Source organism: Seriola aureovittata, chromosome 8 (assembly GCF_021018895.1).
Source record: "Seriola aureovittata isolate HTS-2021-v1 ecotype China chromosome 8, ASM2101889v1, whole genome shotgun sequence".
Lineage (NCBI taxonomy): Eukaryota > Metazoa > Chordata > Actinopteri > Carangiformes > Carangidae > Seriola > Seriola aureovittata.
In genome coordinates this window covers 16273879-16301877 of record NC_079371.1, presented here as the reverse complement: position 1 = coordinate 16301877, position 27999 = coordinate 16273879, and the positions used below count along the sequence as shown (strand labels likewise).

The following is a 27999-nucleotide window of genomic DNA, read 5'->3' as shown; positions in this document are numbered from 1 at the left end:
ATTATGTAAAAACGTTTAATGCACCTGATGCAACGTACAAATACACTTGAGGTACGGACACAGGAGGCTCACTTGTTACAACTCTTCATATTAAGTTTTCAAAAAAGACTCAGTTAGCCCTTAAATAAAAACCCACTCCATATATATCCACTACCATATTTACACAACAATCATAAACTAAGGCATGTATGAGTACTGTAATTATTAAAACTCAAAGTGCTGTTGTGCGTAGTGTACATGTGAGAGGTAAGAGACATGCAAACAGAGGCATATTGCAACTATAGTCAAGTGTATTACGTGTGTTGCATGTGTGTATGTCTGTGTGTAAAAAAAAGTAACAAATACAGTAACAGATTAATGTTGAGTTAAAGCAGTGCACTTAAGGCACAGAGTGAGGCACAGAGGTGTTGAGGTGTGTTCGTGCCACTTTTCCACTCTCCATTTTATAGTTGTCGAACAATCACTATAATAAGGTAAACAGCGGCAGCGTGCACAGCTCCAAATCCTGAGCACTGTACCGGGTGTAAGGTCGTAGCTGAGTCAACAAGATAAAGAAAATGCCAGCGCTCACAGTGGAATAGTCTTATTATTTAATATGGGGCCATCAACGAATGCATTTCATCATCATCAACGCTGATGATGGCTTATAGCTGAAACCCATTTGTTAATTGCCCTTATTAAATAATAAGACTATTCCACTGTGAGTGCCGGCATTTTCTTTATCTCAATCACTATAATAAGACGTAAACATTTGTGTGTGTGTGTGTGTGTGTGTGTGTGTGTGTGTGTGTGTGTGTGTGTGTGTGTGTGTGTGTGTGTGTGTGTGTGTGTGTGTGTGTGTGTGTGTGTCAGTCATATTAAGTTTACGATATGTCACAGACAGGAGACGGGACAGAGTCAGGGTTGTCCCCGTGGGTGTGGGTGTGTGTGTGTGTGTGTGTGTGTGTGTGTGTGGGTGTGTGTGGGTGGGTGTGTGTGGGTGGGTGGGTGGGTGCGGCTGGCCTGAGCAAATGAAAAATTTTCCACAATACAGTAGTTTTATATAAATATCAGTCTAACGTCTAATTCACATGACTCAACACTATATTCTATAACGCATGCACCAGTCGTTTATGTTATCTCAAGTCATACGAGACTAACTAGATTCCAAAGGCTAAGCAAATGTGCATGAAGAATAGTAACATGCACACAAGCACAAGAAGATCTACCACTTTTTAATAGCGAGCTTTGCAGGCCACTTTATGTTTGTATCTTCCCTGAAAAGTTCTTCACAGTCAAGATGGTCCGTAATAAATGGTGTATTGTTGACAGAACAGCAGTTATGAGAAAACTATTCACTCAGTAGTATGTGTTAGTGATGAGCTCATTACACTGTTTTTAAGTGAGACTTGTGAGGCATAGGAAATTAGTGTAAATAACACCGTAACTATCTGTTTTTCTATGGTATACATGCTGAAAGAGTACGCCAACATTTTGGGAAATGCACATATTCACCTTCATACTGACAGTTGAGAAGAGCAATCTCTGTATGTTAGATATGAACCTGCAGCCAGCAGCTGAAGTCACTGGTGAAAGATGAAGCACATTTCTCAAAATGTCAAACTTTTCCTTTTATGTCACACTAATGGGTGAGTTTACCAATTTGAGTGTACCTTTCAAAAACCTCAGCTTTCAGAGCAAGTTGAGTTTGTCTGAGTTATAAACATCACAGCACGTTGGGTTTGAACTGAGTGGGGAAACAGAAGGAAAGGTCATCCCCTTCAGTTCAAACCGCGGCGCAGGATCAGAATATAGAGGGGCGGTTGGAGCGTCTGCCTGCTCTGCTGGAGCTGACACCTGGAGAGAAAAAGACAGGTACGTCACTATCAGAGCATCAGATTATCACAAGCCGGCCCTCGTATCGATGCAAAACTGCCGGAATTAAGTCTAAACTACAGATATTAGCGGCCACTGCTGTTTATGTGCAACATGGGGAATATTCATGCCAAATAATTGATGAAGATATTTGGATGCATAATTGCAATTTTTGAATCACAGTTAATTTAAGATATTTACATTTGAGTCTAATTCATTTGCCGAAAAGGAGACAAAACACACAATAAACAAAGTCAAAGATGAACGTAGCTGCAAGAATTATTTATTTAAATTAAAAATTTTCTATGAATATCGCGATAATATTGTTATCGTGAGTTCTTTTGGTGGTGAAAATCTCTTGACAATAAAGATTTAAGTGGAAACACTCTGGAGAAACATTAACTAGCCCAAGCAACACACTGGGAGAACCACTGATCGTCTCAACCAAGGTTTCATTTGGTTATTGTGATTACAATATAAGACATCCCACTTTGGTCAATGCACAGAAGAGCAAAAATACTATCGACAGTTCACACCGACCAGCCACAACATTTAAACAGGTAACTGTTGTGGCTGATCCGTGTATGTTAGTGAGAGTGTGTGTGTGTGTGTGTGCGTGCGTGTGCGTGCGTGCGTGCGTGCGTGCGTGCCTGCGTGCGTGCGTGTGTGCGTGTTTGTGTGTTTGTGTGTTTGTGTATTCTCAGGCTGATATAGCTAGCAGGTCATACCTTAGAATATGCAGGTGGCACATTCACTGTAGGAGGATTGTGTATCTGCAGAGTGAAAAGACACAAAACATATAAGTAGTGGAGAGTGACGAGAACAGACAGAGCTCAAGTGTTGAGACAACAAGAGAGGAGAACTTCTCTCTAAGAGCTGCAACACACACTTACCAACGGGCCAGTCGAAGCTCGAGGAGACTGAGCTGGGTAGCGTGTCCTTGAGGGCCGACTGAGTTGGTTTGGCCTCGGCGCCACAGGCTCATGGTCATTCTGCAATTTGGATTAAACAGACGCACAATAGGAACGATTGATCTCAACAGCAGGACCTTTTACTCTTGTACACGCACGATGTTTAAAGTGGCTTTAATGAGTTCACCTGATTGTAACGCACAGCAGGTCCAGCAGCCACAGCAGCCGTCTCGGAGCTGTCCTCTTCGGAGGAGGTTTTCCCACAGCAGCAGCTCCTCACGCAGCAACAGCAGAAAATTATACCGAGGACAGCGCCAATGGCAATAAGAAGGTGAGATGGCTCATCATCATCTAGAGCTGAAACAATAAGTCTCTTAATGGATTAGTCCACTGGCAGAAAAGTGATTGATTAACTCAGTGATTTGCAAGAATGTCAAATATTTGCTGATGTCAGCCAAGGAACTTGTAATGCTAATTTTTCACAATTTATTACAATTATAAACCACAAGCTTATTAAGAAAAAACAGAAAATTTGAGTGGAAATTATATTGATATATAAATATTACCAGACTGTAGATAAGTATAGTGTATATATAAGATATGTGTAAGAGCTGGAAAAGCTGGAATACTTTTTATGACAAGGTGCCAATTCAATAACGGACACTTCTAAATCACAAAGTTACTCACACTCCATATACAGGTACACCACCAAGGCCTTGTCATCATCCTGATCTCTGACCTCAAAGCGTCCGCTGCATGACATTTGGAGAAACTCTTTTAAAATCCCACATGGCTTTAACAGCTCAAACCCTCCACAACCAAAGTGACCCAAATCCTCCTGCAACCTGCCTTCACGAACTATTGTTGGGTTCCTCAGACCTTCGTTCTGGTCTGGAAAATAGTAAATGTTGCAGGAGCTTGGTTCCAGATCAAAAGTGAAGCTGAGTTCTCGACCAGGATACCGTGTAAAAGACCTCGTGCTTTCTGGAAGAGAAGATGCACAAGACAGGAGGATATTAAAAAAGCGTCTCCATCCAAAATCGTGAGTACCAAACACTCATCCTATGCAGTCTTGCTTCTTGGTGTGAAGTTCTAGTTTTGTCTTTCACACAGCATGTCAGCTGTGATCAGCTTAAAGGAACAGGTTAATTAGAATAGGTGACATTTTGGGAAATACACAAAAACTGTCAACACAGGGATATTACCAACCTTGCTTTGTCTAAAGGCAACAAATTCAAAATATAGACTTGCACATAAGTCCCCAGAAAACCAAACAAAACAAAACAGTCTTTGAACTGCGTGTAGGATGGCTCACACCTTTCCGACGTCATATAAGACGGTCTGTGTCCGACCATCTCTGTAAGCCTCTGAACTTTCCAAACATCAGATTTCACACTCGCTTCACGTTGTGATTGGGCAGCAGTGACAGAGGAGCCAGCTGGTAGGCGACTTTTGTTACTTCTGGACAGGCTACCTGTTTCCCCATTTTTAGTTTTTGTGTTAATTTAACTGTCTCCTGTATCTTCTTACTTATTGTGTAGATATGAGAGTGGTATCCATTTTTATCTAACTCTCAGCAGGAAAGCGAATAATCAAATTTCTCAAAATGTCAAGCCATTCATTTCAATAAGGGTGCTGCAGGAATGAGTCCTAAAACCCAGAAATTAGTTTAGCATTTTTGCACTTCCAGTTCCCTCATCCCGAAGTCGATGGTTTTTTTGAATGGGTTTTTGGATAGATGCCTGAAATAAGACATTTTCACATTTTACTCTTTCAGCTTTTTGTCGAGGGAACCAGTGTGACGCTAACTTCCAGTTTTGCCCTACAAAAATATGTAATCCCTGCAGCACACGATTCCAATAATGATAAATTTAATTCATATGCTCACATCATTAAACCAGAAGGGTCTTTTCCAAAATATTGTTACATACACTCCTTCCATCTTGGTTTGCACATTGTTCTTCAGTCTTTTAACTGAAGAAATGACTGTTTGAGAGACACATCTGGGAGACCATCAGTGAACTACAATGAATTTAGACCAAAAGCTGTGGCAGAGGCTGGCTCGTCAGGCCGGTCAATGAGTGAGCGTGCATATGGATGAACGGCAGAGAAGTGGATTATGCTGCAGGAGTGCTCTCTAAAGACATTTTCTGATGCTTTTAAACTCAGTGACTCCAAGCTGACAACAGCTGCTGTACTTTGTGAAGGATATAGGGTTAGAGTAAGTTAGTAAGTTATTTGAAGTAGTAAGGAAATTGATTGTTATGTATTCACTTTAATTCAGTTATAAAACATGAGCGTGTTCAGTCTTAACCTTAAACAAGTTGATGTAAAGTAAAGTACTGACACTAACACAAATAAAACCCTCAGCTGACAGTCTCACAGTTCATACTATGTTGACTGTTAATACTTTAGAGTCCAAAGAAAAGGTCTTGTCTTGATACCTATGGCAATTTACACTTAAATGTTTTAAACCAAATGACCAAAAAGCAGTGTGACAGTCACAGTTTCTTGACAAAAAGAAGTGCCAGGAAAGGAAATTAGCTTAACTAAGAACTAGGAGGGGTCCTCACCTGTCACCTCAAGGGTCGTTGTAGACAGTATTCTCTGATCTTTGTCACTCATTACGTAGCGGCCACTGTCTCTCTGGGTTAAATTGCTTATAACATAGTAGGTACCCATCACTTTCCGCCTTCTGTCCTCACTGGGTAGAAGGTCGTCACGTTTCCACAAGATCATCCCATCTGAGCTGTACTTGGGGAAGAATGTGATGAAGCGAACCTTACTATGCAGCCTCATCCTGTGTATTTTCCCATATTCCTCATTGTAATTTGAGATGCCTAGAGAGTCCAACCGATAAAAAACAGAGTACAAAGCTTATGAATGCATGTTCACATTGCCTGACATCTTTTGAGCCCTTTTTATACCTTGTTTTTCTAAATGATGAACATATACCCATATTTCTGCATGATTTGATTTCCTTATGTTTGACTAAAATGCATTGAAATATCAAATCTGGAAGAACTTTTAAAGGTTCTATATGTGTAACATATCAGGGCAAACCCTTGGTATACTGATACCACTGGCTGTTAAGTGAACTGCAGTCAAAACAGTGACATGACACAAACAGGACTGAATATGACTGACTGGAATCTATGCTATATATAAAACTATATATATATATATAGAGACTATAGACTATATTTGACTCTCGAGGTATGGAGATAGGTCTGGCTATGCAAGACTATAACATTATGCTTTTATGAAACAGGATTTATGAAGAGTAATATCGTTATCAGCTGGTAGTAATGTTGTAATGTTACTGTATAGGTCTGGCAGTGGGTGGGGGGACAACAATAATCCTACACTAACATCAGTTATAAACAGATGATAGGAGTGGGATGACATAATGCACAAAATCTCCGGAAAACAGACTCCAAACTTTCAAAGCTAATGTTAGCTGGTGCTGCACACTGTTAGTGCTGTAGGGGAGTAGAGGAGACAGGGTGACCAGATGTCCTCATACTTGTTGTCCCACGGCCTGACAAATGAAGATGATGTTTGGTGATGCAGATGTTTTACTTAAGTAAAAATAACAAGTGTTTTTAGCTAAATGTTGACTATTTAAAGTACCTAAAACGACCCCATTGAGTGTTAAATTATGGAACCCCAAGGCAAGAATTTGGTCTAATATATTTTTTGCACAAATTTTTATCTTGTGCCACATAATAATACATAATAAGTACAACATGATTAAACATAGAAACCTTTGAGGACTCCAGGAGCTCACCTATTAGTTTTGTTGCAGGACAAATGAATAATTCATGATCTTACATAAATCTCTGTATATGCCACTAAACTCAAAATAGTGGGTAAGCAGTTCCTTTAAAGCAATGCTAATGCATTATATCTTATGAGTTGATCATGTTTTTTCAATATAAAATCAGAGTAACTAACCACAGCTGTTAAATAAATAGTGAAATGAAATATTTTCCTAAAATACTCAAATATCTATACCTCAAAATTGTACTCTTTATAGTAAATCACCAGAGATATAATGATATAATATCACTGCTGAATCTCTTTCAAGGAGGGTTCATTATTTTTACACTTCTACTTACCCATGCTGACAGAGGCACCCAGCAACAGCAACACTAGCCTCATTTGCGTGATTAAAATACAAACCCCGAGTCAGTATCGATCACGATGTTTATAGTTCTTCAAGACTTTTCTTTAAATAGTCCTCCCAGGAAAAATACTTCAATACGTTCACTTTATTAAAACTGGAGATGCACAATGCACATATTCGCTTTGTACCGTTATTATAGCCGTCATTTGACCGGGTGGGGAGCGCTGTCTGAGCCCGCCCAACAGGGCGTTACCGTGGTGCGTTTAAGTACTGTCGGAATTAACTGAAGTTGAATTCTCTATCAAGTCAAAATGTTGTATTTGTTTAACCACGCTAGCGCCAAAGCGTCAAGGATGGTGGTGTCGGTCCACCACCACTCATTTATGATCCACAGACAATGAATCCTAATAATTTTGATTATATTCTGACTTCACCAATATGTCACCAAAAACAAAGATGAAATTTAAAAAAAAAATGAAATCAGATTTGTTTATTTTTCCCTCTTTTCTCTCCCATTAATCATCTCACAAACCTTGAGGTTTAACTGGTGTTCCTGTACATAAAACTGTATGTAGCCCCGTCTCCAGCAGCTATAGCATCAACAAGCTGCTTACAAATTGATGCTTCAGTGTTAATCATCTAATGATGTTATATATAATAATATATCAATCAGATGCACTAAACCAGTAGTTTTGTTTTAATGTTTTAATTATTTTGCTGGCCCCATGCTGGATACGTTAACTCAGACCTCATAAATTATTGTTCCAATGCTGGTTCTGCCCTACTGCAGATTTTTCTGGGCACTATTCAAGAGGCAATACAGGATACTCGCAGTATAGTTGCACGTCTTTACGTGTAAAGGAGACAAACACTTTACATTACAAATGTCACAATTTTAAATATATTTCATGATTTAATGACCAAGGCACAAGAGGAGCTTATGGAAAAGCTCCAGGGTACATATATTCCACAAACGTGATAAACATATCACACAAAAGGTAATGATAAAAGCCACACAGACACGTTGTGCAGCTGATGGCACATGATAAATGTGTGAAACAACCATATAAAATTCATATACAAACAGTATTTAACAGTAAGTGAAGCTGGTAATAGTGGCATAAATTGCTAAGTGTGGTGTTTTGATCTCCATGAGTGTTGAAGTCAGTTTGAGTCTCCAGTCTCTAAAATCTGCTACACAAACTCATTTTTAGAATCTCAACAACACATTAATATGTATATATTATAAATCTAACCTATTTTTATGGCAAACACATTTATTCCACATTATACAGATAACCTATAGTTCACTCTTGGACCACAGCTGTTAAGTAAGCTTTTTTCTCTAGTATCCAAGAAAAATAGGGAAAAAAGGAAAAGAAAAGCCTAAAACAAAATTTATCATTGGAAGGAATTGACCTAAAAAGATTTCTGTCTTGGTATTACTCCTGGCGCCCACTGCTTTGCTCTCAACCAAGACCTAACAATGAATCTTGAGGATTCAAGAGTTTAGTCTGTGTTACTGTGCGTATTTGACACAATCAAATCAAGGAGCGAAATGGCTGTGTTCCATGTGTGAATTCAACCCTGCATTACTTGAATTTTCAGCGCTCCTTACAGAAAGTTGAGTTTATCCGAGGTATAAACGTCACAGAAGGTTGAGCCTGTGCCGAGGGGGGAAGCAGTGGAAAGGTTCAGTCCTTTCAGGTAAAACTTCGGCGCAGGGTCCGAGGAGAGACAATCAGCGTCGACTGAGGGAGCTGGAGCAGTTCCCTGACCTCCTTTGACTGCAGCCTGGAGAAAGCAGTTAACAAAAAATAAAGGTAAATGCATTTGTTAATGAAAAATATTCCACAAGTTCAATGAGTGAAATGAGTCTGACTTTAAAGGACATAAAATCTTAGAATGACTCTATTTTTCTCTATTAAGATAACTGGATTTATGTCATGCTTTTAGAGGGAATTCCCAGTATGTGTACCTGGGGCTGAGGTAAAGGTAAGAAAGGTAAAAAGGTAAAAAAAAAATACAAATTTAACAGGAATGGAAACATTTTTTCCAATATCACTTTGACAATTCTGTTTTTTTCATTCCTGTTTTTTATTTTCAACAGCATCTATTTTATTGTTACCTCCAACAAGTGAATGTTGGTTAAATGTATAAATTAAAAACACCCCCACCCCCCTAACCCTGTGGAGGTGCATCTCAAACTTTGAAGACCTCTATATAACACCTACTGATGGCCCAAGGAAGGTAGTCGTAGGGTGTGTAGACACATGGTGATTCACTGGTTGATAGGAGAAAGCAGAAGAAGATGCAGCAGAGGTACTTGGGCCTGCTGGTTGACTTCTATCCTGTAATTGGAATAAGGATAGTGAAATAAAAAATAGCAACACATATTTCAAACAGTTGGTCTAAATGCACATTTGAAGAAGTACTTACATGGTAATCTGTAGCACATGCTACAGCACTCTGAGGAGCCGACGTGTCCCTTTTAGAAGAGCTCTTTTTGCAACAGCACTTTCTCACGCAGCAACAGCACAAAATCACCGCAAAGATAATCCCAACAACAATGGCAACATACACAAATGTAGGAGCAGCTCCTGTAAGTGCGCAGAGATGTTGACACATCAGTAACAATTTTTTAACACATCTATCATCCTCTAAAAAAAAAAGAGGTATTCCTCACCTTGCTTTACGTCCAAATTCACAGTCTGGATCAGGTTGCCTTGTGTGTCTCTGAAGTGAAAGGTGCCGGAGTCTGCGATTTCCACAGGATCAATTTGTAAGCCCTTATGCAAGACAGTAAGCCTCCCCATAAAATGTCTTTGCCTTAAGTTCCAGTTTTTTTCTCTGTCCGGGTTGCCTGCTCGCCTCAGTTGAATTTTGGGTTCCATGTTCCCCTTATATGTAAAAGTCACTTCCCCCAAGGTAAAGGTAATAGCTGTAGGATATTCAATAATCAGGGGCTCGTTCACCATTGGATCGTAGTATCTATACCACTCTGTGTTTGATAAAGAGCAGATTGTATCAGAACATTTAATCAGATAAAAAACATATAAGCTCACATGCAGCTTCTATCAAGTTCCTACCATTACCTTTTACTGAAAGCTTTTTCCTGTCCAGCAACATGTTGTCCTTTCCCCTGAAGTTGTAGAAACCGCTGTCTGCTTGCCTGAGATCGTGCATCTCCCAGGAATTATCATTCACCTTTCCTCTACCTTCCTTATTGGTTTGAGGGTCGGTGCGATTCCACATGACCTGTGGCTGGCCCCGTCTGCGAAGGGGAGTGAACTCAAAGAATTCAGCCTTTCTAGGAATACGCCAGTAGAAAAGAGACCCATAATGGCTGTTGTACTCCTCAGCACAATCTGAAGAAACACATACAAAAAAAAAAACCAGCATGGACTTATAATGCACATAGCTAATAGAAATACCTATTTCCACAAGGGGTTTCTGATGAAATAGAGCCTTTAAATATAGTAGAGTATTGTATACAGTAGTGTAGTGGTATTGTAGTGTTCTTGTGGTATCTTGAGGTGCTGATGTGAAGAAGTGATCACCGCTGACACGTCTTTACTTGCAATCAAAAAGAAGTTTATTTACAAGAAAGAAACAGTGTCAAAAAGTGCCGGATCCTGGAGCATTTCTGCCAATGTGAGATCTCTCTCCTTCTGTCTCACAAACCCCTCTATTTATCCGTCTCAACCCTCCTTTGGGAGTTGTCCTTCTTTCAATAGAGTAGCCTTTACCCAGAGGTTGACCACATCTGGTCTCAGGCCTCTGGTCTTTGACCTCTAACCTTTGGGCCAGCAAAGACCCCCACATCCTGGGTCTCCCTTATCATGGTTAACAGAAAACTGATGTGTGAAGAGTTTTACCCCTTAATACACATTCCTTAACTTCAACTTATAATGGATGGCTCAAGGAAACCTTCCAACAACATCTTAGTTGGCACCCTTCTTGAACTTTAGAGTAAGACATACATAAAGGAAGAGCATACAACCATTTAGACTATTAAGATAAAGGAGAATTGAGGTGGATAATACACTACATTCTCACCTTTAATTGTCAGTTCGACCATATCGTGTAGTGCATCACCATCCAATGAGATAGAAAAAGTTCCCTCATCTCTGTCAGTCAAATCTATCAAACGAACTGACATAAAGGAAACTTTAAGGCGTGGGTCCTTTGCCTGAATAGGTAGACAACAAAGACAACAAACATTTACCGTCCCATTCATGATTCATGATCTGAACAGAAGCCAGAGCCTGCCTTGAATGGAAGTCACAGCAATAAAATTGCAGCACCAGAAGCTACTCACCTCCTCTTTATCCAGCAATAGCTTCCTGGACCCCCCTTCCTTGGGAGTGAAGTACAGCTGTCTACTGAAAAGATGGGGGGAAATACTCGGGAATGGTATTTTAAGATTACCACCATAACACAGATGTTCCTCCGTAATAGCAGCGGACGAACCTCCAACCAGAAAGATACAAGTGAAGAAAAGACAGATGGAGGAGAAAATATTAAAGTAGAGGTAGAAACAAGACATCCGAGGACATATGGAAATCATACTTTAAACAACTACAGTACATATAATACCAGAGGTAAGACTTAAGTTTGAATTATAATTTTGTCAATGCTTGAATTAAATAATAGCTGTGGATGCATGAACCAACATTTTTGCATGTTTTTGTTTCCATGTGTCTCCACAAAATAATCAATGATGACACTATAACACAATTGGTACAAGTGCAGACACATTAAAAAAAAGTTCCAGTAACCAATAAATATGTATGGCTGAATGACCCTATGACTACAGCTAAATTCAATAATTTCAATTTCAACAAAAATTTGGAACAGCAAAAAAAAATCATATTTTGAATGAGAACTACATTTGTTACTGGGTCATTCTGTGACAATGAGACAGAATCCATGAAAGTGGTTCCAGCACTGTCTCAGATTTTGTTCAAAGTTTCAACAATATTTATTTTATTGTTACCTCCTATGAGTGAATGTTGGTTACATGCATCCTATGTATAAATTGAAAACATCCTTTTTTAAGAGGTGCGATTATGCGATTGCGTGCAATTACGTTTTGGACAGGGAACCTTACTTGAATTGTAAGCCTACAGCATTTAGTTTGTCACTATACTTATCCTACATACGTTAAAAAATAAGTGGTGGGTGTTTATTCATAAATATAATGTAATCCTGAAATACATAAATACATACATGAAGCAATTTCGAGGTATGCCTACATTTTTATGTTCCTACCCCACACACTATTTTGGTCCTCTGAAAATAACCAAATTATGCTACAATGCCTTGTTTTATTCATAATAATTTTGGTTCATTAGTGGTACAGACCACAAATATTGGCACAAACGTAATAAAAGGTTGTATTTTGCAGAAAAATAATGATTGATACCATATTGATGCAAAAATGTGGGTTTGTAGTACCCTCAGTATCACACTTGTTTAGGAATTTTGCACTTTTCTTCCAAATATAGGGCCTTATAAAAATAAAATGGTGTGCAGTACAGGCTTTTAATGGTTTTGACATACATGTCTTCCACCCTACAAAGTTTGGTGAGACTAAGAACAATACCTGTCAAGATATTGAAGGCCAAACACGGCTTCCCAGATAAGGTGTTTTTGAGACAGTGCTTTAGCAATTTCATCTGATCTGACATGGAATGACCCTGCTAACTAAATAAGTGAACGAATGAGTGAATAAAAGGGTCGTATATGTGGAGAAATAAATACATAAATAAAATCAAATGAAAAAACTTAATTATCATATTATTATTTATTAAATTAAAAGAGTGACATATAACACTATAAAATATAAAAGAGGCTTAGTACCTGCAAATTTGATTTTCATTAAATCAAACTGAGTTAATGCTTAGAATTTTTTCTCTCATCTTTAAATGACCTATTTCAACTCAATTAGAGTGACACCAGCTAAGTCTATTTGTAGGTTTGAATATTTCTGGGAAAATAAAAATCCTACAAATAAAAAAATCTTGAGGTAACTGTAATACATAATGTTGATGATGTTTATTAATTTAATACACATTAACAGATTAATCTCTCAATTGCTTTCTAAATCTCCTGATGATTTTTTCATGTATTTGGAGTTTGTTTTTGTTTTTTTACATTGTAACCTTATACAGAGCCCACAGGCTTATGTGGAGCCGAGACGCCGCCCAGACTAAACTGTACATAAACCATATGCCAAATATTGTAAAGCCTGCATTGTTGCATTTCTTTTGTAGAATTGTTCAAATGAGCTCCACTCACCAATGAAGAGACTGGAAACTGTCATGTACAACAGTAACATGTCCTGCAGAGAGAAGACATGTTTATCACAGTCGATAACCCCAGAAAAAAAACTCAACATCGAGCAGGAGATTTTAAACAAAACCAACTGTCAGACAAGATGTCTACTCACTGCGAAATAATTACGGTTTCTTCACTTTTGCTGGTGTTAGTGCTTCTCCAGGACGGACTGTACTAAGCGAAGGCGATGTTTCCTGCTACACACTCGCTGATAAAAGCAAAACGGAAGAACGTGAAAGGCTCGTGAGGTTCACTCGGCGTTTAATGCTCGAGAGAGTTTGAGTTTTACTGCGCGAGAAAGTATAAGTCACTATTACTAATTACTAACTTACCACTAGCACAGTCCTTTGAAATCTTTTCTCTTTCAAGCGCTCTGTTAATTACTGTTCTACCAAGGGCGGGGTTACGCCTACTACTTGTATGGTGGCCATGAATCTCAAATCATATCTACAAATGGGAAAACACAACAACAACAACAACAACAACAACACAACAACAACAACAACAACAACAACTCACAAAACAGAAACTGCAGCCAGAAAGCATTAACTTCTACTCAGGTGAGTATCAAGTATCACATATGCCTTTCATCAAAATGATCTCTGATGACATACGGCAGTGCTCATGTTTTCACGTGATAGCAGCCTTTCCTTCTAAACAAGGCCGACTGAGTGTCCATCCAATCAGCAACAAGCAGGTGTAGGGTTCCTTTTGTGCCAAAAATATGTCCACATGCATATTGTTTGTCTATTTGTTTTCTTGAACTCAACCTCATTTGTGACAAAACTACACTACAGCTACATTAGCCGTTAGCTTGGAGAAAAGAATGGCCTCCGTGTAAGTGTATCTCTGCAAACAAATTGAGTGTTTGTCCACACATTTGCTCAACTGAGAGTTCAACTGAAATGAGAAATCGTTTCATCTCAGGAAGTGATTCAGTTCACTTCGTTCATCCAAAAGATTTGTACTTTAGAACAAACAACAGCACACCTTCAACCTTGCATGCTTAGTAATGCCTCCTCTCTTGCCCCCCTCAACATGTCTCACGTGCATTCATCTTCCAATTTTTGGGGTTAGGATTAGGATTAGGGTTTGTCTGTTTTTGCATGTATAAAGTCTATAAGATGGTGGTGCCCAGCTGAGGTGTACTTTTGTGTTGAGGCCCCTAAATAAACAACATGATTAAATGTCTTAGAATGGAGAACAAAACAGTTTGTATTCATTTTCTGATTCTTGATTCCTTTCTTTTTTGTGTGCATGCTTTTTCAGATCGATTTGGTTCCACTCTGATGAGGCACCACATTTACCTATGTTTTTGATTTTATTTTTTTTTGTAAAGCACTTTGAGCTGCAATTATGTATGAATGTTGCTACACAAATAAAGTTTATAATTATAATTATTATTATTATTTACAAACCAAGTAAATTGCAACACAGATACATTTCCAAGATCAAAATGATTGTTCTGCGTTAACTTCAAAGATGCCAGGCCTCATGATTCGTAATGAAATGTAAAATTATTTATTAAAGATTTGCATGTTGGTTGGGCTGTAGTTAAATAAGTGAAATTACACATTCATAGTTTCAGTATGCTGCTGAACCTATAGTAGACCTTTTCTTAATTGTTATGATGCCATTAGTAAGGTGGAGGAAGTATTCAGATCTTTTGTTCAGACAAGTGTAATGGTCTTCTGTGATAACAAAATACTCAAATTGAAATACTTGTTTTTATATAAATAAAATACTTGTTATGATATAGGTTTTAGTACTAAGTAGTAAAAAAAAAATGCCCATGATGCAGAAAACCGGCTTTTAAAAGTTCTACTTATATATATTATATGATTTGATTATTAGTAGCATACTGAAGTCAGGTGCAAGTACCTCAAATTTACACTTCACCGCAGTACATTACTCTGCATGAACAGGATCTGTGACATCTGCCCTCATGTTTCTGCAAATTCCTGAGGAGTCAATTCAGGTTTAATCTTGTCGCCCAATCTATCATTGAGTATCCCACTATGTAACCGTGCACTCTCTTGCGCTAATAGCGTATTTACACTCAGGAACAGGCAAAAAGAAAATTATGTAACATGGGATGGGATTTTTGCGTATGAGGTGCTGAGAATACAATTTACCCACCGTCATAGCTAAGAAAGGGAGCAATGCCCATGCGCGATGTTGTCAACCTCTTACCCTCGATCACATGAACATTCACAAATACCAAGCTGTGAACTTCATTTTCGCACATCCTGCAGGTGAGATTCGGGCTGGCTGCGCCACAGGCTACGTAATCATTTGTACATTATCAATAACGTACGGCCTAACGTCCCGCTGTGTCGCTGCAAATATTGTCCATGTTGGGAGACATTTGTGACACCCGAGTGGACGTGACTTCTAAGAGCGGACAAGGCGTTTTGGACCAGACAGCAATAGCCCTTTTTGGATGTATCCAGCATGCATCGCTCTGCAGAGACATCATCACAGTTGTTTTGGGGCTCCCCCCTGTGTGTCTTGTTGATTGAGGATCGCATGTCCCGCGGCTGGCTGCTTGTTTTCAGAGGGGGGTGCATCTCTGGCCACTGTGTTTGTACATGAAACAATCGGGTCCATCTTTACAGGAGAAAATGTCCTTCTGTGTCGTACTCACTACCCTTTTTGCCCTTTCTCTTGCTGTGGGTAAGTTCTTGAACATAATTTCAGTACCACTTTTTATAAAGACACCTAGCCTATTAATTAATGGCTTCAATAATCGTTATAATCCACTCCTCAGGAAAACAACTCTTAAAATCCGTTTGGTGTTTATCCTTTTGTGAGGTATATAATGTAGATATTAATGTTAATAAATGATCAACTAATAGTTATTGGTTTCTCTATTTTTGATACCATACATGCAGTATACAGTTTTGTTTTAAACATACAGACTTAATAAATACAGGTTTCTCGCTTTCTAAGAAGCTGACAGTGATTAAGTCATGTGCAACTATAAATGTAAATTACTACAAACTAGTTGTGTGTCTGCTATTAAATGGTGTGAGTGTTATCTAAACAGAAAATGCATGGTTTAGTCTCAAACACAAGGAGTTAGCTGTGACATATCCTGGGCTGGCCACATTTCATCACATATCCTTTGCTTATGAAATATATTCCCACAAGAGGTTGCTGATTTTATTTTCCACTTTGACAGCTGAAAGAGAAGAAGTTCAGACGGTGTGTGCTGGAAAAGAATTTCGTCTGCCAGTGTACTCGACATCCAGAACAGTGACTTTTACACCAAACCCTGAGGGACCAAAGCGCGTCTTGCTGGAAAAAACCACGGTGAGTGCAAGTGTGCCTGTGCTTTGTGTTTTGTTATTGTGTGTACAGATTGTCTAAACCTATTTACAACTGCAGGTAAAGGACCCACGGTTCGAGTGGACAAGAGATAAGATGTTAGTCCTGAAAGAAGTAACTCATAGTGATCAGGGACTTTATGCCATCAAACTGTTCTCTGGATTCACCTACGAGACTGTTCGTCTGATGGTTTCAGGTATGATAGTTACCACTCTTTTGTAAGTCTGTCCCTGGTTTTCATTATGATCCAGAGCCAAACTATCTTTAAATTGAATTTATAATGTAGTACCAATGCATTCATGGAAAATACTCCATCACAAGTAAAAGCCCCTTGTACAAAATCCAACTCAAGTAAAAGTTTGGATGTATTATTATTGTATTTCAAGCATGAAATGTAAAAGTACTCATTCTGCTTCATTATTGGACTGTTAATGCTGATGCATGAAAGTGTAATCATTTCATTGTTGTAGCTGAGAAGTGGAGCTTGTTTTAGCTTCTTTATATACAGTTAGACCATGGAGTCCAGTGGTTCTCACGTTTGAGTTTACAAAATGAACCAGATGGATGATTTTGCAATAATGGGCCTAATCCAAAAGTAACTGGCAACTATAATTAACAGTGCAATATTTAATCTGTCAAATGTAGAAGTACAAAGTAATGTTGAATACTCAAATAAAGTAGTAATAGTACCGCAAATCTCCTCTCTAATCTCTTACTTCTTCAACCTGTTTCAGAATGCATTAAGTCCTACTACAGAAACTATGGGGAGAACTTTGAGCACAACATCCCTGAAAATGGCTCCCTGCTGGAGTTTTCTCCCCGGGGTGCTCCACCTGAGGTCATGCCCATTGTACTTTGGAACCGGACGGACCCTGAAACCAGTGATGCGGGGCGGGGACGGCTGCTGCGGAGCGGGAAGGTATGGGTGGCCGAGAGAGTGACGCAAGTGGACCAAGGCGACTACACTGTGAGAGACACACAGGGGAAGGTGCTGTCCCGCAGCACCCTCACTGTCCACGGTGAGGATGAGCACTTTAAAAAGCTGACTAATACATTTCTTTAACTTTAGGATCAATGGTAATGGTTATATTTTATCTTTCCCTTTCTGTTTGACACCCTCTCATACCTTCATGTTTCCTTCATTCCCTACTCCTCTCTGTGTTCATGATCCTGCATATGGAAGCAGGGCACTCCTTCAGTGTCACCCGCTTCACCAAGGAGTCTCTAAATCTGCCCCTCTTTCTTCCTGTCCCTCATGCCCACCTCATTTTTACCCCCACCCGAAACCCTGATGAATCCTCCCCACGGGGCCCTGTGCAGCTGATCCGCGAGGGCCACATAACAGACCACGACATGCGCTACAGGGGCCTTATCTCCCTGGGCAGGAATGGTAGCATCAATCAGGTTGTCATAGCGAGGCTAACCTCAAGGCATGATGGGGTGTATGAAATCAGAGATGAAGATGGCAACCTGGTGTCCTCCACCGTCTTGCAAGTGATCGGTGAGTATCTAGATGCTTTGCTTCTCCACAGTAGGTTCCTCCCAATATCTGCTCCACTTCTGCTTTTCTAATCTCTCCAGAAAAGGGGGGCAAATGGCGAGCACTCCTCAAGTCCATCACTGTCCCTTCTGGGATGTTACTGTCACTGGTTGGTGTCTTCCTGTTCTTGAAGCGCTACCCATGCTGCAGCCTGTCGCGGATCATCGCTGGCCTCAGAGGGAACCGCACACCACCAGCCGACCCTCCGAGAGTGGACATCCAGGTGAAGGAATCAGGAGAACCACATTACTGTACACTGACATACCATAGCTGCATTCATTTATACTGTACATTTTGTTGCATATATTTTGGTAATTTTGTGTATACACTGTTAAATCCCTGCTTACTATCACTTCTCAATTGGTTAATATTTTATTCACTACAATTTTATGTCTCTATTTTTGTCTGTATGTACTTTTGCCACTGCTTGCACTGAAGATGCCAAACTGCATTTTTCTGTGCTGGTACTTATTATTTGTAATGACTATGTTGTTCAACCTGATCTTATTTCATCTAGTGGCCCTACCAGCTGAGACAGCTGTGTGTATAGGAATATTAATCTATGAACACCATACATTTTTTAATTTGCCATGGTCTAAAAATAAATCCATTATTTGCTCAGTTGAACAGCTAACCACAGTGATAAAGTAATAGTAATAAACTTAATTTGTGTAGCACTATCCTTAACAGAGTTGCAAAGTGCTTTCCAAGGAATTAAATAAAGAAATGATAACAGCAAATTACTTTATATGGTGCAATAAATCGTATTATGTTATTCATGAATATATTCATGACTCATATGCAGGCACTGGGTTTTACACTTAATGTCCACTGAAAATCCTTTGTTTTTGCCAAAATTCTGAGGTTATTTCAAACTTTGCGTGTGTGTGTGTGTGTGTGTGTGTGTGTGTGTGTGTGTGTGTGTGTGTGTGTGTGTGTGTGTGTGTGTGTGTGTGTGTGTGTGTGTGTGTGTGTGTGTGTATACAGGACTACAGCCAGCCCAGCCCTGAGCCCTCAGGCTACTACAGTCACTCTCAGCAGCCTGTCACACCAAGAAAATTGACCCCAAGGACCAGTCCTACACATACTGTAAGGCTGATTAACTGAATTAAATGAGTTGGCAGGTTTTGCCTCTTTATTTAAAACAGTTAAATTGTGCTTTGTGTCTGTGTGTATGTGCCATATGTGCACTGCTGTGTTTCTAGGGTTACACTCCAGTTATGGTTCGAACTGTGAGAGCTGAGAATCAGGAAACACACAGATTAACAGCTGGGAGCTCCCCTAGTCGTAACTCAATCAATGAGGTAATACACCACTACACTCCAGTAGTATTTGTATGTCACAGACCAAAATATTTTTTAAACATATGTCTTCATTCCTTCCTTGCAGAATACATCTAATGAGGAAGAGAAAAATATTTCCTTTTCAGTACCCGGGGCTACAGATTGCCTACATTTCTTCGAGGACTGTGTTCAATTCCAGATCAAGAAAGATGGAAATAAGGAAAGGTGGAGCAAATCACAAGAATACTTTTCCACACTACCACTAGACACAGACATTTCTGAATCCTGCAGTGTTTACACTTCGGATAAACTGAACTTCTTATAAAAAAAACAAAAACAAAAACAAAACAAGAGAATTGGAGCTGAAATGAGGAAAGAAATGAGTGAGGTGTGGAAGAAGCAACAGTTTTGGATTCTCCAATGGAAAAGAAAGATTTCACCTGTGCCTTTTGCATCTTAGTGTAGTTTTAAGGGTTTGGTATCAATATTGCATGCAATTTTTTCATGTAATTTTACTAAAGCATGAGTGGAGCATTAGCCTTCCTGTCTCACATTACCAAATTCTTGATACTGGCTGATGGTGCTCCTGAAATCTCCTGCTGTTACCTACCTCCAGACCCTCAGGACCGATATTTCCTGCACTGTATTTGCTGAGTGTCTGTACCTGTATGTTTGTGTGCATAATAGGGCTATGTAGACAAAGCTGTGATACAAATGTTTGCAAAAGGGAACTTTTAAGCACTGTACCTACAGTAACGTAGGTTTATTTGAAGTGGTTTTCTCCATCCATCGTGTTAATCATTCCTCACTGCGACAACAATTAATTATCATGTTAAATGTCTGTTCTGCAGTGTGTTGATTTTATAATAACATAGTGCATTTACCCTCAAGGTAATTGTAGTTATATGAAATGTAACGTGTTCCACCAAATATTGCAATAGCCTATTGATTTGTTAACTTTGTGCACAGGATAATATCACTGTCACCACATTGTTTTAATGACAAAAGAGGTTTGACTGCTGCTTTTGCTATATCAAACTGTCATTTCTTAATCAATAAAATTTATCTTTGACAAACGTTGATTATTTTCTCCTCAATGCCATTTGTTTGGCTGTAACTAACAATTATTTTCAATAACAGGTAACCTGTGTATTATTTTTGATAAATCTTTAGTATGTAAAATGTAAAGACAAAGGGACAAATGGCCATCACAAGTTGCTAAAGCTCAAGGTGACATTAATTGCTTGTTTGTCCACATGACAGACCATCAACCATAGATATCCAACTCATTTTAACTGTAGAAAGCTGCTTATACTCATATTTGAGAAGCTGTAAACAGAGGAAAAATATATGTATTTTTGCTTGATAAGTGGCTTAAACGATTAAAAAACAATTGTCAATTTTTTTGTCATTAAATTTTCAGTCTGTTGACACATTTCAGCTCAAATCTTTAGTGCATCGATCAGAGCAGTGTTGTTGTTCCGTCGGTAGGGGACAGCGGCGCACTTCTGAAGCTTAGACACTGGAGGAAGTCGTAGAAGAAGAAGAAACCCGGTTGTAGCGGCAATGAAAGGACAGCGTGCTACTTCCAATTTGAGCAAAACATAAGGAAAGTGTGCATTAGTGCTAATACATATTGGAGAACTGGGCGAGTGTTAATCATTATTTAGACGAAATCCTTCGGACTGCGTCGGGACTATGTCTTTGGTTTGTGCAAGTAAGTGAAGTTGATTTAATTGAAATGACGGAGGCAGTGCAGGTTAGCTAGGCACCGCGCTAATGCTACTAGCTAATGTAGCTAACGTTAGCGGCCACGCAGTGCCGCCTTCTACTTGTGATAGTTCACCGGCCTTATCAAGTAATTATAATATTGGTATCATGTGGTTTTTGAAGCTGTAATCGCTTTTTTTCTTTCCCCCAGTCTCCAACGAGGTGCCGGAGCACCCGTGCGTCTCTCCGGTGTCCAACCAGGTGTTTGAGCGCAGGCTGATCGAGAAGTACATCGCGGAGAATGGAACGGACCCGATGAATGGGCAGCCGCTGTCTGAGGAGCAGCTCGTAGATATCAAAGGTGAACTGGAAGCGAGCTAATGAAATAAATACTCAACCACCAGTTAATTAAGAAACCTTACTAATGCAGCGGCCCTGTAATAAAACATCATGGTCAAGTTGTATCTGAGGTGTTGATTCATATTTATGTTCACTGTTCACTAATGAGCCTGAAGTTTGGGGGTTGCATTATACTGAGACGTGTGTTTGATATTTTCTCTGACCCACTTATATCAATGAGGATACACAAACTATGGGAAAGCTTGACATTCATGAAGTATTGTTAATTTCATGTTGTAATATAAACCTGTAGTAGTTAAGCAAGTTATATTCAATTAACTCGCCCTTATGAGAAGGCTTTAACAAACTGCATCTGTGTTCATCTGTTTTCAACTGTGATGTTTAGTGCTTTAACAAATATTTTCATTTTGTATTAAACTGAGGATCGGCCAATTGATTAATTGCTCAGTTGATCACTTATTTCAACGGTTTAAAGGTATGTTAGGGCAAATATCAGATATTGTCCTTGCTCTTGCCACTAGTGTGCATTGTTTGACTTGCTACTGCTAGTGTCCCTGAAACAATCAAAAATCAACATTAAAAATCAAGACTGCTGTGACATGATTATTAAGAATGAGAGGCTGCTTATTCTGAACATGAGCAAATTTTCTCTTCTCTTTAGTGTCCCATCCTATTAGACCAAAGGCACCATCAGCAACAAGCATTCCTGCCATTCTCAAGTCCCTTCAAGATGAATGGGTAAGTGTTGTTAACCTTAAGGAGTCGCAAAGGAGAACAACAAAACACCTTCATATTTTAAATGTGACTCAGAATTACTGTTTTAAATGAACAGCTGACATTTTCTTTCTAGACCATTTTCTTTTTACCAGTATTCTTAATGGCAATAAACCTTAGGTGGATTCTTCCAGTCTTTCAAATAACAGTAGCTTTAGTAGAATACAATGCATATTCTGTCTTGACTGAAACAATTTGGTTGCTCTAATTACATTGTGCCATTGCTCTTTTCCTACCTGACATACAATTCACCAAAAGAATTAAAAGATGTTGCTCTCTGGTTGTTGTTGAAATCCACTCCAGGAAGTATGAGTCAAGTTGATAATTGCAAAAACAGATTGTCATTTTTCCTTTTTAAAATATGGATTTTAGAAAAGGAGAAGAGTTCCCTCATCCTGACTTTTCTGTTGTAGGATGCCGTTATGCTCCACAGCTTCACCTTGCGGCAGCAACTGCAGACCACTCGTCAAGAACTATCTCATGCTCTCTACCAACACGATGCAGCCTGCAGAGTCATCGCTCGACTCACCAAAGAGGTCACTGCTGCCAGAGAAGGTGGGTTAACAGCAGTTTGTGTGTCCTTACTTTAGGGCATAATTGCAGTTGTAAAGCACATAGAATGGCTTTTAGATGATCACCAGCTCTCTCCAGAATCTGCTCCACACCATCATGTTTTTTCTTATGGCTGTATTTCCTTCTTATAGCTCTTGCCACACTCAAACCCCAAGCTGGATTGGTTGCCCCTCAGGCAGTTCCCGCCTCTCAACCAGCTGCAGCTGTGAGTGATTGACTTTTGATTTCAATTGATAAGATACTGATCAGAAATGCTCATCACATCTTTTACTGTGCCTGCTCCCATCTGTGTTTATTTCTGCCCTCGCAGGGTGCTGGTGGAGAACCTATGGAGATTAGTGAACAGGTGGGAATGACCCCAGAGATCATCCAGAAGGTAAGACTTTTTATTCTACCTACATAAATCATTATTTTGCCGTAAGCTTTCCATTTCCCCAGTGGCTCTAAGATGAGTTTCAACATGCCTTTTTTCCTGCCTGCAGCTCCAAGACAAAGCTACTATCCTCACCACAGAGAGAAAGAAGGTATACTTTTGTTTAGCCACAATTTGCCAACTATTTCAGTGCTGTGTAACTATTGTGGTACTATGTAATATGCTTTCATACTCCTTGTAACAACCTCACTGTACTTCTCCAGAGAGGAAAGACTGTGCCAGAGGAGCTGGTTAGAGCTGAGGATCTCAGCAAATACCGTCAAGTGGCCTCCCATGCTGTAAGTATATATTTCTGTCTGGTTCCCCTTTTCGATCAGGAGGCTGCAACAGTTTGTTCAAGTGATTCAATTAACATACTGTCAACATGCTTTCTTTTGTTGCCTTTAGGGTCTTCATAGTGCCAGTGTTCCTGGTATACTGGCTCTGGATCTGTGTCCCTCAGACACCAACAAAGTGCTTACCGGTACACTAAATATTTCGATTTTAATGTTTTTGTGATTCATCGGCATGCTAGACCTCATTTGAAACATCTGTCAGTTTATTTACCCCACCTGTGTTCTTCTAGGTGGGGCTGATAAAAATGTGGTGGTATTTGATAAGAACGAGGAGCAGATTGTGGCGACACTTAAGGGTCACACAAAGAAGGTCACCTCTGTCATTTACCATCCATCTCAGGTAACTTCCTTTTTTAGTTTAATGATGTGAACCAGTCAAAGTACTGTATCTTCAGATGACTGAATAAAAAAAAAAGATTTTGGAGGCATGATCTTTTATTCTTAACTGTTGTCATTTTATTCCCTTCCCTTGCTCCTTTGCTGTCTTTTCCCCTCTAGTCTGTGGTCTTCTCTGCATCTCCAGACACCACTATCCGTGTGTGGTCTGTCACTGGAGGCAACTGTGTGCAGGTGGTCCGTGCCCATGAAGCAGGTGTCACTGGACTCTCCCTACATGCTACTGGGGACTACCTTCTCAGCTCCTCTGAGGATCAGGTGTTTGCAGCTTGAAGAAAATACCCACAGACCCTATATATCAATTAATGACAGAAGTAATGATACAGGCATATCCTGTTAAAGATTTGCCATCACACTAACTTCACTGTTATTTTTATCCCGCAGTACTGGGCTTTCTCTGATATCCAGACTGGTAGAGTCCTCACCAAAGTAACTGATGAAAGTGCTGGATGTGGTAAGTGACTCTATAGTAACAAGTGTGTTTGACAGTATGAATGAGCTATCCTCCAGGTAGTAACGTTTCTGTGTACCCTCTACAGCTCTCACCTGCGCTCAGTTCCACCCTGATGGTCTAATTTTTGGCACTGGCACGGCTGACTCCCAAATCAAGATTTGGGATCTGAAGGAGCGCACCAATGTGGCTAACTTCCCTGGCCACTCTGGCCCTGTCACCTCCATTGCTTTCTCTGAGAATGGATACTATCTGGCCACAGGTGACAACTACTAACAGCACTTTTACAACCATTTTTATGTAAAGTTGCAGGAAGATTTAGGAGTACACTGACCCATATTTTCTTTTTAAAATCCTACTGAGAAACCAAAGAACAGAAAAAGTAGGAAATTTGCAAAACACATAGTTTGTAGGACCCACAGATCTATTGCTAACCATAGCATCTTCAGGCCTTGTTTTGGCACTGAAGTGACCTGGAGTTGTATATGTACTTGCATTAGCTTTATTGACACTGACATCCTTTTCTGACACTGTTCTCCAGGTGCCCAGGATAGCTCTCTGAAACTGTGGGATCTGAGGAAACTGAAGAACTTCAAGACCATAACTCTGGACAACAACTATGAGGTAAGAAAGGGCGGGTATTCCTACCTTTAAAGAAATTTGTCGTTTGCACTCAGAGAAGTAGCTGCGGCATTGAACTCCCCAAAAATCTTTACCCTTTACATTTGTGTCTCAACACAAAATCTGTTAATTAATTTAATGTAGAGGTATTAGGGGGATTGTTATAACTTTGGAGACAACCATGTTAGCCAGTTTCCACTGCTTTGTGTCTTAATACTAAGCGAAGCTAATCACCTTCTGATTCTAGCTTCCTTTTTACCATACAGACATGAAAGTTGCGTTGATCTTTGCTCTTCTAACCCTTAGCAAGAAAATTAACAAACATATTTAATGTGATATAATTACTAAGATGGCCTAAAGTAAGAGTCTGATAAGAGATACCAACAGAAAGTTGATGGGGAAATATGAGCCTGGCAAGCACACGTTAAGTCACAGACTCTCATACCTATGTGTTTCTGAATCTCATTTATTTTTCTGTTTCAGGTGAAGTCCCTTGTGTTTGATCAGAGTGGTACCTATCTGGCTGTAGGAGGGTCTGACATCCGTGTCTACATCTGCAAGCAGTGGTCTGAGGTCCTCAACTTCACAGGTGAGGGACAAAAATGCCAATATCTCTTCAAATCGGGTTCAATAATCTGTGACCACTTTCTGGACTTTTGGACCATTCAGGTGAATGGGAAAGTGGCCTCAGACTTTTGGACCCCACTATGTATCCAGTATGCATGTCATTTTGTATTTGCTGTGAGGAAGTAGCAGATTTTTCACCTTGCGCTTTTCTTTCTTACTATAGACCATACAGGATTGGTGACTGGAGTGGCCTTTGGAGAGAACGCTCAGTTCCTGACCTCAGCAGGAATGGACAGAAGTCTCAAATTTTACAGTTTGTAAAGAAACATACATGCAGAATGGGAGGAGGACAAAAGTGAGAGGAGGATAGAGGTCTCTGTCTGAGCATTCACTACCCTGGGCACAGACTTAGCATAGACCTGTAATTTTTAGAAAAACAAGAAAAAAATCAGTGCTAACTTTGCTTCTTTAGTGTGTTAGTCGTCACATCCAGGAAAGAAATCCCATGAAATTATCTGCTAATTGAAACCACAGCAGCATGGCTAGGATAACAACATGTTTGTTGGCATTGAAATATAAATGATATTAAATGAGATGCAGAAGCCAGTGTAATGTTCCTGTCTGATGTGCCAGCAATTATGATTTTACTGTAGTATTTTCTTTTTGTGTGTGTGTGTGTGTGTGTGGGGGGGGGGGGGGGGTGTCTAAAATTGCTTATAAGAACTCCAGTCCACAGTTGTGACCTGTACTGGGTGTGAAAACAATCTGTTTTGCTTTAAGGTAGACCAGCTTCATTACAGTATCTTTAGGGTAAAATGAAAATAATCTGTATTGAACAGTACATCTAAGCAGAAGATGAACAGATGTATGAGATTCATTTTCCTCTGTGACAAATTTAGTTGTGTTTATCCTCCCTCATTTAAATTTTCTGTTTCATTTGTTCCATTTATACTTTTGTCTTTTATTCCAATTGTATATTTCTTGTTACCTGCCATTTTACCCGTTGCACCGCTACCCTTTTACAATAAAATAAAATATCTTTTGTATTGCCATATGTGCATTTGTCAGATTAAGACTAAGGGCACTGTTGGGTCTTCTGAAGGAAATAAAATAATTTCACTTTAACTCCATTTTCAGACATTTCATCAGGTTTCATAAAATTAAAGTTGCTCATTTTGTACAGATTAGCCTATATCAGCCTGATGACATTGATTTACGGTCTATTGTTTCATGACATTCAAGCTACAAATGATTTAAAGCCCCCATCCACTCAAAAATGTGTTTTTCTTGATACTTATCTGTGGTGTTTGAGCTTCACTGTGCAGAATGATGAATGTACAGAGTTAGACACCATAAAGCTGTCTACATATATATCTGCTCATGGGGAAATGTTTCTGTTCTCACCCTTAAACCAAGAGTTTAAGCACCCTGCACATGAACGTGATATTTGTAATAAAACAACTAGTTTACAAGTCAGTCATTGGTTCAATGTGCAACTAACAACAAAGAAAGCTGAAATATTGTGTGCACGTACAGTGAGAATGGACTGTTCCGTACAATAGGAGATATCTTGTCCAGTAGTAGACTTTTAAATGTGCTGTTGCATTTTCATAGTTTGAATTTTGCAATGGAGGAAGAAGAAAATATGTAGGCTAATGTTACAAAGCCTTAACGAGGTAATTTAATTTTTTACGGAAAACATCAGAGAATGCATTGTTCTGCATAAATTCCACAAGATTTCCTTCACAACTGGAACATACTGTATTCACGAGTGACTTCTTATATTCTGACGGGACTTTTTGTTTGAGGGGGAACTTTTTTTTTTTTTACCAAGTTTTGCCAAGGGCGTGCCAGTCCAGGAGACGCATTTTCAGGGGGTAATGTCACTTATTGTTACATTTTATTCCTTACATGTCATGCAAAGATGACAAAGATTTCATCGTTCCAGCTTCTCAAATGAGATTACTTCCCTCTATCAGTCGCAGTATGTGAGGTTTGAACTGTATATTGGACAAGAGAATTTTGAAGGTGTCCCTTTGATATTAATTGTGGTGGGCAATTTTTGCAATCCAAAAATAAATCTGATTAGCCTATAATGAAAATAATCATTAGTTGTAGTCCTATATAAAAGAATTACATTAGGAAATACGTACACAATGCATGAGTAATGGTGATCACATAATTACTGGGGGCACTTTTCTGCATTGTCTTCTTATCTGATTACCTGATTACACTTATACATGTGTACTTTTACTTAAGTATTTTTTTCATTGCACGACTACAGTAACAGTATTTCTACGGAGTTGTAGTAGTTTTTGTTATTTTCAAACGGAGGATTCTGCCACCATCATGGCGTTCGTGTCGTCATGGTGTCGCTTAGCAACCATTGT

General features: G+C 39.3%; 4 protein-coding genes across 6 annotated transcripts; 2 read left to right on the top strand and 2 right to left on the bottom strand.

The window, feature by feature from the left end:
* Nucleotide 1: 1 nt before the first annotated feature.
* On the bottom strand, nucleotides 2-7097 carry LOC130173187 (uncharacterized). 2 transcript variants are annotated; one of them, XM_056382172.1, is made up of 8 exons: nucleotides 6887-7097; nucleotides 5339-5605; nucleotides 3453-3749; nucleotides 2953-3122; nucleotides 2748-2846; nucleotides 2583-2627; nucleotides 1653-1836; nucleotides 2-1565 (listed from the first exon to the last, which is right to left on the bottom strand). In XM_056382172.1, exons 1-7 carry the CDS (start codon nucleotides 6927-6929, stop codon nucleotides 1672-1674), a joined length of 1086 nt encoding a protein of 361 aa, XP_056238147.1. In that variant the 5' UTR covers nucleotides 6930-7097; the 3' UTR covers nucleotides 2-1565; nucleotides 1653-1671. The 2 variants fall into 2 exon arrangements, with proteins under 2 accessions (XP_056238147.1, XP_056238146.1); XM_056382171.1 differs by having other exon boundaries at nucleotides 2-1836.
* Nucleotides 7098-7784: 687 nt separating this feature from the next.
* LOC130173658 (uncharacterized) lies at nucleotides 7785-13681 on the bottom strand. The gene is made up of 10 exons (XM_056383093.1): nucleotides 13569-13681; nucleotides 13349-13444; nucleotides 13198-13240; nucleotides 11216-11367; nucleotides 10954-11086; nucleotides 9990-10262; nucleotides 9581-9895; nucleotides 9334-9494; nucleotides 9129-9245; nucleotides 7785-8688 (listed from the first exon to the last, which is right to left on the bottom strand). The coding sequence occupies exons 3-10, from the start codon at nucleotides 13235-13237 to the stop codon at nucleotides 8509-8511; spliced, it is 1371 nt and encodes a 456-aa protein (XP_056239068.1). The 5' UTR covers nucleotides 13238-13240; nucleotides 13349-13444; nucleotides 13569-13681; the 3' UTR covers nucleotides 7785-8508.
* A 978-nt stretch (nucleotides 13682-14659) lies between these two features.
* LOC130173657 (uncharacterized) lies at nucleotides 14660-20471 on the top strand. Of its 2 annotated transcripts, none has more exons than XM_056383091.1 (9): nucleotides 14660-15912; nucleotides 16421-16551; nucleotides 16627-16762; nucleotides 17301-17585; nucleotides 17750-18067; nucleotides 18148-18329; nucleotides 19094-19195; nucleotides 19312-19410; nucleotides 19496-20471. In XM_056383091.1, the coding sequence occupies exons 1-9, from the start codon at nucleotides 15828-15830 to the stop codon at nucleotides 19712-19714; spliced, it is 1557 nt and encodes a 518-aa protein (XP_056239066.1). In that variant the 5' UTR covers nucleotides 14660-15827; the 3' UTR covers nucleotides 19715-20471. The 2 variants fall into 2 exon arrangements, with proteins under 2 accessions (XP_056239066.1, XP_056239067.1); XM_056383092.1 differs by having other exon boundaries at nucleotides 14742-15912; nucleotides 17753-18067.
* A 453-nt stretch (nucleotides 20472-20924) lies between these two features.
* On the top strand, nucleotides 20925-26653 carry prpf19 (pre-mRNA processing factor 19). The gene is made up of 16 exons (XM_056383709.1): nucleotides 20925-21106; nucleotides 21311-21460; nucleotides 22121-22197; nucleotides 22647-22788; nucleotides 22938-23011; nucleotides 23117-23182; nucleotides 23289-23330; nucleotides 23443-23517; nucleotides 23627-23702; nucleotides 23805-23914; nucleotides 24073-24228; nucleotides 24355-24424; nucleotides 24510-24683; nucleotides 24963-25045; nucleotides 25526-25631; nucleotides 25833-26653. The coding sequence occupies exons 1-16, from the start codon at nucleotides 21088-21090 to the stop codon at nucleotides 25928-25930; spliced, it is 1518 nt and encodes a 505-aa protein (XP_056239684.1). The 5' UTR covers nucleotides 20925-21087; the 3' UTR covers nucleotides 25931-26653.
* Nucleotides 26654-27999: the final 1346 nt, after the last annotated feature.

Coding starts and splice junctions, on each gene's coding strand:
- LOC130173187 (XM_056382171.1), bottom strand. CDS start 6,929: ATGAGGCTAGTGTTGCTGTTGCTGGGTGCCTCTGTCAGCATGG. Junction 3,750..5,338: donor AACGACCCTTGAGGTGACAG/GTGAGGACCCCT, acceptor CTTCTCTTCCAG/AAAGCACGAGGTCTTTTACA. Junction 3,123..3,452: donor GGTGTACCTGTATATGGAGT/GTGAGTAACTTT, acceptor TTATTGTTTCAG/CTCTAGATGATGATGAGCCA.
- LOC130173658 (XM_056383093.1), bottom strand. CDS start 13,237: ATGTTACTGTTGTACATGACAGTTTCCAGTCTCTTCATTG. Junction 11,087..11,215: donor TATTGCTGGATAAAGAGGAG/GTGAGTAGCTTC, acceptor CTACCTATTCAG/GCAAAGGACCCACGCCTTAA. Junction 9,495..9,580: donor GAATTTGGACGTAAAGCAAG/GTGAGGAATACC, acceptor GCGCACTTACAG/GAGCTGCTCCTACATTTGTG.
- LOC130173657 (XM_056383091.1), top strand. CDS start 15,828: ATGAAACAATCGGGTCCATCTTTACAGGAGAAAATGTCCTTCTGTGTC. Junction 17,586..17,749: donor CAGCACCCTCACTGTCCACG/GTGAGGATGAGC, acceptor TGCATATGGAAG/CAGGGCACTCCTTCAGTGTC. Junction 18,068..18,147: donor CACCGTCTTGCAAGTGATCG/GTGAGTATCTAG, acceptor TAATCTCTCCAG/AAAAGGGGGGCAAATGGCGA.
- prpf19 (XM_056383709.1), top strand. Junction 23,518..23,626: donor GTCAAGTGGCCTCCCATGCT/GTAAGTATATAT, acceptor TGTTGCCTTTAG/GGTCTTCATAGTGCCAGTGT. Junction 24,229..24,354: donor TCAGCTCCTCTGAGGATCAG/GTGTTTGCAGCT, acceptor TTTATCCCGCAG/TACTGGGCTTTCTCTGATAT.